The 11,571-nt window shown below is 35.0% G+C and overlaps 1 protein-coding gene across 1 annotated transcript in view; it reads right to left on the minus strand.

Moving 5' to 3' along the window:
- Positions 1 to 11,571, minus strand: part of LOC107099907 (FERM domain-containing protein 5-like) — a 78,945-nt gene that overhangs the window by 16,909 nt on the left and 50,465 nt on the right. Inside the window, exons 2-3 of the mRNA XM_015398208.1 lie at positions 2,093 to 2,197; positions 975 to 1,017 (exon numbers count right to left, since the gene is read on the minus strand). Coding sequence (XP_015253694.1) covers positions 975 to 1,017; positions 2,093 to 2,197 — 148 coding nt within the window. The remainder of the gene's footprint in view (positions 1 to 974; positions 1,018 to 2,092; positions 2,198 to 11,571) is intronic.

Raw genomic sequence — 11,571 nt, forward strand, 5'->3', positions numbered from 1 at the left:
TTTTTGTGGCTCCAGACAGATTATTTTTTTTTTTTTTTGGCTCTTTGAGCATTTTTTTGGGTTGCCGACCCCTGTCCTAGCCTTTAGCTGTTTTCAGGTGCATTTCCTCTTGAACGTTGCTCCTCACAATTTGCTGTGCTAGTCTGTTGTTTTAAGGAACCGCTGTCTACCTGGTACTGATTTCAGTTTCTGTGATATTTTAATACAGAATTGTCTCTGATCGCTGTCAGTCCGGTTAAGCTGTACGTCTGTTGTGAGAACTAGTGCCTAAATCAGGCTCATATGAGACTTAATTCCAGGAGCTGCACCATCATAGCCAATATGGCAGAATTTGATGCTGCTGTTAGTCAATGATGGGGTTAATGGGGTGACAAGTTGTAATGAGGTTCTAGCCTTTGCATTGGGTCAGCATGATGACTGATATTGCTATCATGCATCAGATTTTTACTCGGATACTGCTTGGTGTATATCAGCTAAGTGCTGATATACACCAACAGCCACTGCTGTTACAAGGCTCTAGCACACTACAAAATGTAGCTAGATTTGCTACCAATGTAATCATCCTAAATCTCACCTTGCAAGATTGATGGATGTTCAAAATAACTGAGATAATATCATAATGTGTAATAGAAATTACAAAGCATTCTTGATGCACTATAGAAGATCCCTTTAAGATCCTGCAGAGACAGTTCATATTTTCGCTCATTTCCATCTCTGGTCTTGCTTATCCATATGAAGCAGGTCCAGGTAAAACTCCGTCAAAAATGCAGAAAACCTAGTTAACTTATAGACTACCTTAGAGCCCTCAGTGTCAAAAAAGATTTTAAGAATCGTATCTACTTCGTCTGTAGGTGGAGCTTAAATATACCTGTTTAAACTAACACAGACTGAACCACAAAGCATTTATTTCTTACATTTAGAAAGTATTTCTGTTGTTAATTAAAAGGCAGGAAACCTAAAGTGATGGTACTTACATTTCATCTGCTTTGAAATTGACTTGGTAAACTCCAACCAGTGCTGCAGCAAAAATGAGAAATGAGAAACACATGGAAATAATTACATTTCCCAAACCTGAGCAGTGGCAAATTCTCACATTGTGCTAACACTTTCAATCTCAAGTGTCTGAACATTCAGCTGTTACTACTGACTGCTTTTTTTTTTTTTTATGACAAACCCATTCATAGCACACATGAAATAGCACAACTGACAGTGAAGTGTGGTAACAAAATTGTTTAGACTATAGATGCTATAGCAGATGTATACTGTCGTATAAATTTCCTTATATCTAAGAGAAACATACATTTTTATAATGGTTTAAAGTTTCTAGGGAGACTATTAAATTTGTTACTAATTGATTAGCGGAGTTTGGGGTTGGAAAAAATGATTAAGAAAGTCACTCTTCAGACAGAGTTCCTAGGGATGTGTAATTAAGCCTCCCATAAGGCTGCTTTGTATCAATGCTTAGTAGATAATAGCTTCATTAAAAACAGTTTATTTGCTCTTTAACAGTTTGCATCTCATATTTAGAACCTCCTTTAGAGAACATGTAGCTAAGGTTGTAGATAAAGTTGGCTTGTGTTTCTAATAACAAGTCACTGACTAAAGCTGTTAGGAAGTATGCTGGTTTTCAAACATGAAACTTGTTTTGTTAAGATATGTCACTTGATGTCAGTCCCAGATGCAACTTTAGAGTTATCAAAATTTCCACCAGTTCTGCTTGAAAGATTTTTGACAAAGCTAAGGTCAAAGAGCTAAGACTCCTTTTTAGCTCTTTATTATCACATATTTCATTGAGTCCTGTTTACCTTTTAAATATTCCATTGCAAAAATCACATGATTTTTGCACAATAAATCCCAAGTGCCTCTAAAACCAGAGCTTAGGAACGAATGACTAAATGGATTCCAAAAACTATGTAATGCTTAAAACATAAAAAAATGGGTACTGGGTAGTGATGTTTAGATTATTAACCTTGAATTATATATTATCGAACAATAGTTATCCAGCAATATATTTACTGGAGATTTTAAAAGTATCTTACCAGGAACTATATCCTAAAGCCTCTCCCATCTTCACACTCACCCAAATACTCACCCGTTGCTTGTCAGGATCCACATATCTGATGCCAAAGTAATCTTTCTCCAGTAGATTCAAGTGGTGGCATATAAGGTCAAACAGATACTGTCCTTTTGCATCCCGCTGTAACAGAGAACAGGAAAAGAAAACAAAGGTTTGACTGTAATGTCAACATGAAATCGCTGAAAGATTCAACAACAATAAGCTTAAATTCCTAAAACAACACCTTTTTGTCACATTTCTGTGGAAATAATCCACAGCTCGAATCATATGTGTCTGAAATAAATCCTTACTCAAAGCTGAAAGAGAAGAGACAAGAAAGAAGATGGAGTAAATCTGCCGCACTAGGGGGTATTGCTAATATGACAAATTCTGAATCTTCAAAGAGAAGCCGTGTCTAAGGGAATACTCGAGGATCTTCAACTGCATCCAATCAAGTACATCCTTTAAGCCTTTCTATCTGACTATGGCAATGTAGTCTAAATGTATTTGAAAAACACTGTACGACAAACCAGTTTTATGCACTGAACACAATAGTTATTTAGTAATAAAACAGAACACATCACTGCACTGATGGAAAACATTTGGTTAAAAAACATGAAATTAAGAAAATAAATTCTAAAATTGAGGTTTGAACTTAAAAACATCTTTTTTTTTTCATTATATAAATTTTTTACCAAACAAATTTTATAAGTTCATCATGCATTAGACTCCTTTTTTTCAGGAAACCCAAACAATTGTTCTAGAGTTACCCTTTTCTTTTACCATTTTACAGATTTCACCAAAATGTGTTAAAAAAAAAAACATGACAACTTTGATATGGGTTTTTTCATATATTATCAACAAACATAAACTTATTTACAACTGATCGTTCAATTCAAATGCTTATCTTTGTAAACAGTGTTTAAGTTAAACATGCATTTATTTTTTGGATGCATTCTCACTTAAATGGTTTTGTTTATTTTGTTTTTGATAGCATTATTTTTTTCAGAATTATACTTTCTTGTCTGAGATGTTATTTAGTAATTGAATCAAAGTTTATATAACTTAGAAAGCCATCACTCCACCTGTCTCTCTGTCCTGCTCCTCTGCTTCTCACTCAGTGTTAGTTTAAACTGATGGATGGTGAAATGCCCCTGGCTGCACTTTCCTCCCTGCTGTATCTCATGCTGCAGATAACAGGCACTTTATTAGGACAAAGGGCTGTCAATACTGGGCATGCTGTTTAACTAGCCTGACTATATGTGACCAAACGATGACTGCAGAGCAGTGGCCGGGGGTAGCTGACCTTTCTGAAGAGCGACCGAGGGGGCTTCATTGGCGCTTGCTGTTGTCACTTCAAGACTATTACTCAAATGTAATAACTCTAACTAAGCCGACATGCCTCTCGCTGACCAGACCTTAAATACCTAAAGTTCAAGCCTTCTAAGAAGCAGAGATTAGGTAATACATTTATTACTTTTGATTGCATAACATAGGAAAATCAGAAATATACACAAAAAGTCAGAACTTCAGAAGGTTTGCATGTAAGAAAAGTTTATGTTTGCAATTCAGCAGACCGTGTGTGATGCAAACCATTTTTTGCTTGTGTACCTTCATCCAAATGCAGATCATGATCCAATGACCATTCTGCACAAATTCATGGGTGGAGGATACGCAAATGTAAACATTTATCCTGTGAAAAGCGATTTTTCAAACAGGAGCCTCAGCTACAGTTTTGTGTATTTTTAAGTAGTTCTAAAAGTCAGAATAAAATCTCATTGTTACCTCAAAGGAGGCATTGGTACAAAGCCTGACGATGGAAAGAGATTCTGTGTGCATGTAAGCATATTTGGACCGTCAGAAATAACAGTAAAATAAAATGAAGAAAGAAAAAACAGCTATGGTGGACAGAAAATAATACAGTGGGACGGTAGACAATCTGAAGCAAATTAAATAACTGAATTACAATCGTGGCATGTTTATATAAAAAACATATTGCAGAAAAGCCTGTAGGATGGTGGCGAAAGTACCCATATTTTACTCCGTGCATGTTTTTCTCTCAATAAAGCACAGTTATGTTTATACATTTGCAACTTTTTTTTTGGTTTTATATTTCATTTTTTTATCTTGAAGTGTAGTTATTTTACTTATTTCATCTTAAATTTTGTTCACATTACTTAGAACGAGGCTACCTGTGTAAAGTGCTCAATAAATAGTGATATTAAAGCTATTATTTTTAAAATTATTATTATTATCATTATTACCTCCAACTAAGAGGACAGATCAGTTCTAGTTTTGAGAGACAACATTTCTAAGAAACCTACTGAAATCTGCTATGAGAAGTTTTGTTTTTGAGGAGACAGACTACCTTATGTTTATGATTATTTAATGTAGACTTTCTGAAGGTTTTTCTTATTACATTGGATGCCTTTTCACTCATTTTCCATCTTGTACCTGACCATTTCTTTGTCTCATTAATTATTTGAATCTATGTCTTTCTTTCACGCTTTCTCTCTTTCATATCTTTACACAAAGACAAAAGGGCAAATTCCTGGGGCTAATGTGTGCAAACCTGACTTTGCATGTCCTTCTAATTCAAGAACAAACCCCAAAGTCAGACCTTCTCTTTATATAGCTTTACTGAGCAAAGAACATCTTTATACCTTGAGGCAGTTACTAACAATTTTTTCATGATTAATTATGCATGCATTTAGATGAAGATCACAGATTTGTTTTTGTATAGGAAAGGGAGAGGAAATAGCTTTGCAAGTTTAAAGAATAAATGTTTTTGCATTGCACTGGCTGCATTTAAAATTATACCATCTGCTGAAAGCGTGTGGTAATTATAGTGCAGGATACAATAGAATAAAAAAAAAACATGCCCTGGTGATTTTACAAAATGTTACAAAACCACCTCTAGGGACTTTAACCTTATACTTTGTAAATGTCTTTTTTTATTTAGGTTATTTAGATGGTGTAAGTTACTCAACCCATAAGTTGTGGTTACTCAAAAGCAATAAATCTACATAAATTGAATGCATTCTGTGACAGAGGACATACTGATCATGGAAAGGGCATCTGTTTCTTTGTTAGAAAGAAAGCCCAAGCTTTGTTAGTATTCAGCATCACTCCAATCAACCTCCCTGCTTTTACTCCTCCTCTCTGGTGGTTCCCCGTTGCGTCCTCGGCAGCCCAGCTGCATTACTCACCACTATTTTCTCTAATTACCGTGTTAAAGTGATTGCAAAAGAGAAAAGATGCCCTGATATTTGTAATTCGTTTTAATCAACCGTTTCCCATCTGAATTGTTGTTCTCTCAGCGCCAGGAGACTCAGTGGTTCTATAAAAATAGTATGTTGATTTTTAGGAACTTAGGTTTAACACCAAGTCTTCTTGTTCTCTTTTTTTTATTAATTAATAAGTGATTTTAATCTCAAAAAACTTTTAATTTACACAAGTTTAAGACAAAATGTTCAAAAAGTTTTTTTAATCTCGACCAGATGTCTTTGAAACAAGAAGGATTATGAAAACAATAGGTAGCCACAGCTATCGGGAAAACATTACATAATATTTTCCTTCTTTACCTTATTTAAAAGCATTAAGCTTTTTATGTTTAGGAAGGAGGATCTGTCTCGATACACAGCCTCATATATCTTCAATAAAGCCAAATTTCCTGATTGTCTTTGCATAGGGTGACATTTGCTGTAGTGATACTTTGCTTTGCAACATATCAATAGAAGTTATTAATATAATTTATAATATTTAATATAATTAATCATGTGTAGATGCAACTTTGATAAAAAAGTTGTTCTCCTGTTTCATAATCTAAGCACTTTACTTTGGTTGTAGGAAATATTGATTTATTGTTCTGAGATTACCTCAAACTTAGATGTACTTCATATAAAATTTTTTAAAGCTTTATTATGACATTATGACACAAATTTTGTTTTTGTCCCATTTTGTTCTTTTGAATATCTCAGTTTTTGACCATATTAAGATGTTTGCTTATGTTGACTATATCTCACAGCCTTTTTGCGTGTAGCTGTGATCTCATACATCCTTAAAGGATTAAATTATTATTTTGTATATAGATATATCATATAGTCTCTTGGTCTTTTAATGTTCTTACTAATGAATGAATAAGATTTTTCAAACGCAGATCATTTTGACATCTGTGTGAAAAAAGCAAAGATTTCAAAGCTTACAATGGGCACTTTCCTCTGAGATTAATCATTAAAATGGTCTCCATGTCGACACAGCAGCCCAGACCATTAATAAAAGATTGTATCATTTTATAGTGAGACGAGCAGAAACATGATGCCTTTGACTTGGGCGCATGGCTGTGAGTTGAGTGTGATTCTAAGACTAAAGGTACTTTAGGTCCTTAGGGGATTTCTTTGGTTTCATTAGCAGATTCCTTTCCTTTGTTCAAAGAGATTGAGTGATTATCTTGTTTAATATGCCAAAGTCATTCAGGAGCAGCTAAGGTTCAAATCTCAATGGCACTTCAGTTCCAGCTTAAAGAGCTGAAACTGTTACCACTTACAGCTAATATGAACCCCTCTCAGAGCCCCAAAATTGGTTCAAACTGATATGTATAACAATAAAACTGGATGTTTCTACACCAAAATGTTCTCTGGGTGCTTAATACTACTTAGGGTGACTGGCAGAATGATTTTATCTGTAGAAATCAGAGAAGCATATATGTGCAGAATTAACTCTGCAAGACACTTCTATGTTAAAGAAACGATGTGGAGTCATATTTTAAAGGCAGGAATAACAAAGTTCTAGAACCAATCAGACATTCATGATGTGATGCATTTTTTTTAATAGCAAAGCTCTTACAGTAGCCAGTGTTGAAATGTTAACATAATAAAACGCTCTTTCAGGACATTATAAAAGGCATTACAATGTCCCTCCATTTAAGCAGCAATTTTTACTGTTATATTTGCAAAACAAAAAGCTTTGCTGCATTGGGCTCTCCTCCAGTGCTTTGATTGGTTCAGTCTGTCACCAATACTCCTACGCCTTTTGTTGGTCAGTCTGGCTGGCCAGGCTAGCAGGGCATATGAGAATGACACACATTCATTTTGGCACACTCCTTCAAAACTTGACATCTTTCTTTTAACAGCAAGAGTAAAACAGGGCACCCAAAAAAAACCTGCCATTAATGCAAGAGGAGATCATCAGAAGGGCACCCAGAAAAAGCCAGGACAGGATTGGAACGGAGGACATTTTTTTGCTGGTAAACACCTCAGCGAACACCGATTGTTCCATTGGCAACAAAGCAATTAAATGCCAGAGAAAGTATCTTTTGTACATGTGGGCAACTATTCTACTCCAATCATTGGTTTCATTACATTCAAGTACAACTTCTTCCTATTTGAAAGCGTGACTCCTATCTCAAAGAAATGTTTAAAAATACCACCAAAGACGATGGAGCCAAGAGAGCCTAAGGAGCAGAACTAATTGTTGGAGTGAGTGGTGGGAGTTTAGCAGTGGTTTGGTCAGGATGAGGGAAATTAGCAGCCCAGTCTGATTGAAATACGGAGAGTGGGTAGAGGGTTGCTGGGGGATAGATGTTTTGAGCTTGAGGATTTTTCACTTCCCTCAATGTTCAAATATAATTGTTGGAGCTGCAATATATATGGAAACTAGCTTGCTTAGATAGTAATACAACATAAATGTTCACAATATCTCCCTAAACTGGAGGTTGAGTGAGACATTGTGGAGCCCAATGAGACAAGGCTTGTCAGTTGGAGCCGTTTGCTTTATTGACACCCAAAGCATTTGTTGCCAAATCAGTGGAGGACAGGATGACCAACTACGGAGGTGTAAGTCTGATGCAGTTGCACTTATAGCTGAACATGGGACTATGATGATGTACCATTTAAACCATTTGGTAAATTCAACTGCAAAAGCCACTATTCAACCGCTCAGGGTGGCACTGAGATATATCACACAAAATGAATATATATATATATATATATATATATATATATATATATATATATATATATATATATATATATATTTTTTTTTTTTTTTTTTTTTTTTTTTTTAACCTTCATCTAACCAGGAAAAAAAATCCCATTGAGATTAAAAAGTTATTTTTCAAGGGAGTCCTGGCCAAGAGGCAGCAAAGTTAAACAATAAACAGAGATACATTACATTAAATATAAATAGTATAAAAGAATGATAACAGCATTAAAATAACCCTCATAGGCCCAGTTTATATAGTTCAATTGGAAAAAAAGTTGATTGTGATTTTAGCGCAGAAAAAGGTTTTTCCAACAAAATACTTCAGCTTGCTGCGAAGATTTTCTTCCCAACAGTAGCATGAAATATATATTTTTTTGCAAATTTGTCTTAAGTCTTAAGAGACATTTTAAAGGGTGAACAGGGGTCAGGTTTTAAGAGCTTTTATGCCTTGTCTGGAAGGTTTATTAGCCAATAAGAGTTTACTTACAAAAATTCTGGTATTAAAGGTAAAGTCGGATTAGCCCATTTATTGAGAAAACGCTGCGGTTAGAACAAATTAAAAACACTACAGTGAACAAATGAAAATTAAAAAAATGTACCCCTTGCTGTATGGAAACAAGTAATTAGCACACGGTTGAATTTTGCTGTCATATTAACTTAACAGCAGCTGTTAAACAGAGTTATTAGCCCATAATATGCAGCCTTCAGCAAAAGAGGGACAAATAAAACATGTCAAAGGAATCTTCCCCAAGAGAGATCTAAATATTTTACATGGGATATCTTAAACATTTAATATAAAAAGCTAAAATAATACAATTGTGAGACACGTAAAGGAGCTATGCAGCAATAGATATAGAAAAGTGACCTAAAAATAGAAAAGCAAAAGTAGCACTCTTTACAGAGGCTACGAAGCAGAGATCTTGCACTGGAATACACTCATAAAAGAGGATTATTAGTTTTTTCAGTGTTTTTCTATTATATTAAGTGAAATTATCATTTTCTTTAATTGGAGAATATGTAAACTAAAGCACAACTGTATATATATATATATTAAGATCTGATCTCCCCTGATTTGAAATTACCCCTTTCTTGTGGCACTAGAAAAAATAAATTTTCTTTCTCTTGTGTCGAGTTTGTGATGGTGATTAAGGTGCATTTGTGACTGGTCTTTTATGATCTATCATCAGAGGCAGCAGCCAATATTCCCTCAGTCAGGCTTTAAAGGTGGCAGAGACTCTACAAAGTAGCCAGGAGAACAAGACCATGCAACATGCACAACCCAAATCACTCACTCATAAACAAACTAAAGAAAATGGAGGAAAACTCATTTTGTACATTAGGCAATTGTAAGGGCAAGTATGAGAAAGACAAGGTTACTCTATTCAACTTTTAAACTGTCTCACTTGTGTCAGAACACCTACAGACCTGAGCCTCTAGCAGGTGTTCCAGGTCTGCATTGGTTATTTCAAATTAAAAATGGTCAAAGGGAAAAATAAAATAAATAAAACAGAAACATTAAAATGAGAAGGAAGGCTTACCTATGCAAATATGGATCTAAGAATGGCACTCTGATACAACAGAGGAGTAGCTGTAGCCAAAAAAACGGTTTCACAGTTTGTGGGGTTAGAATCTGCCCGTTTGCAGACAATTTTTAATATTCACAGACTTTCATAATATTGTACTGCTGAAATAAAAAGTCAATGCGGATTCTTCTCAATATTGCAAAAGTGTTTTTCATCACAGAACCTTAATGATTTGCTGAGAATTGAAAGGCATCAGTAACCATCCTGACTATAAGAGTCAGTTACTGAAAAATAATTCTAGAAGCTTTACATGGTTTCCAGTTTCCAAAGAGATGTAACTTGGCCAATGAAAAGTGTCGGTATAGATGCAGTTTTATTGCAAAGGTGTTTGTGGCATCTGTGCCCAACTGATTCTTCCTGCAGGCGCGCAGAAATAAATGTTTCTCAATGAGGATTTCTGAGTCATCCAGCCCACCACTGATGGATTTCATTGCCTCTTTCACTCTAATAGCTTTTCTGTCACATCTCTTGGTTTACTGTGGGAAATATGGGGTCCCCTCACATTACACCACTGGTTTAAAACTTTGAAATAAATAATAAAAGACAAAAATATAATCAGATTACTGTATTTATTATTGCAAGCTAATTACTTTTTATATTTAGTAAATTCTCGAATCGTTTGCCAACAGTACAACATAAAACTAAAAAGTGTGACAAATATCCCCAGAACAAAATAAGCAGCACAATGGGTGTCATTCCAAGGATTAGCATTTAAACAATGCTTGATATTTTCTTCTTTCTGGGCGTTTTGCACAGTTTGAGCACGATTATGCTGCTCCCATCTCCCCAAGTGTAGAGCAAGCCCTTTTTTAAAAATGACTCAGCATGGCTAATTCATCCTGTAATTTAGTGTCATGTATAATTTATAATTCTCAGCCCCTGAGACATAACATTTTTTTTTTTTCCCTCACGCACTGGTACTGCGCTGCAGATGCTGCATAACAACATCTAGTTTTAGCTCACAGCCATGATGCATTATAGCAGACATGCACATTGGATTTGTTGGCAAGCATTTGTTCACACATATAAGAATGACTGTTGTTCAGTAGCAACACAGCCAGAAGCATTGGTCTATGGATTACCCAGTCGAGATTTTGTGCCTGTGAGCTTTTAAGGTTTCACATCTATAAATTGCATTTAAAAACATTAGAACTTAAGTTAAAAAAATAAAAAATACATTTTTTTAAAGTATATTTAGGTGAAAGGGTTACTCCTTAAAAGAAATCCAACAAGATCTATAATTTTGCTTTGCAAAGTATTCACATAACCAGACCTTTTTTAATCTTAAATTTGTTTACTAGGATTTTATGTGACAGATTATCAAAAGGTAGTACATAGCTGTAAATCAGAAGGAAAACAGGTTTAACAAGACACCAAAGAACCTGGTTGTTTAGTGAACAATAGCAGGCAAACAGCCTCCACAAGACCAAGGAACAGAATAGACAGGATAAAGATGAAGACATTTTTAAGACAGGGTAAAGTTACAAAACCATAAAATGCTTTATAAATTAGAAGAAAAAAAAGACAGTAATCTGCTGCTGCAAACCTACGAAGATATGATCGTCTTTGTAATAAGAAAGGCAGTGTAAGGAAAGCTGCATGCAGAGAAGTAGAAAAATCTATGGAGGAGCTGCAGAGATCCACAGCTCAACTCTAAGACATTGCGATCTAATCTCCAGTATAACACCAACCAAAACCCTGCACTCTTCTTCCAACTTTTAGTCTCAAATGACCGATACAACCACTTCTAGAAAATTTGGTCTTTGCAAAAAGCTGCTTGATATGTAAAATCAGAGCAGTGTCCAAGAAACAGAGTAAAGGCTATGTAAACAGGCATTTTTTTAACCTTCAATCTAATTTTTCATTTTCACAAAAAGATTTTATCCCAGAGACCGATTAAAATAATCTACTAATTTTATTCAACCTCAAGACTCCTGATGTCTATTACTG

The sequence above is a fragment of the Cyprinodon variegatus genome, unplaced genomic scaffold (assembly GCF_000732505.1).
Source record: "Cyprinodon variegatus isolate N-32 unplaced genomic scaffold, C_variegatus-1.0 Scaffold918, whole genome shotgun sequence".
Taxonomy (NCBI): domain Eukaryota; kingdom Metazoa; phylum Chordata; class Actinopteri; order Cyprinodontiformes; family Cyprinodontidae; genus Cyprinodon; species Cyprinodon variegatus.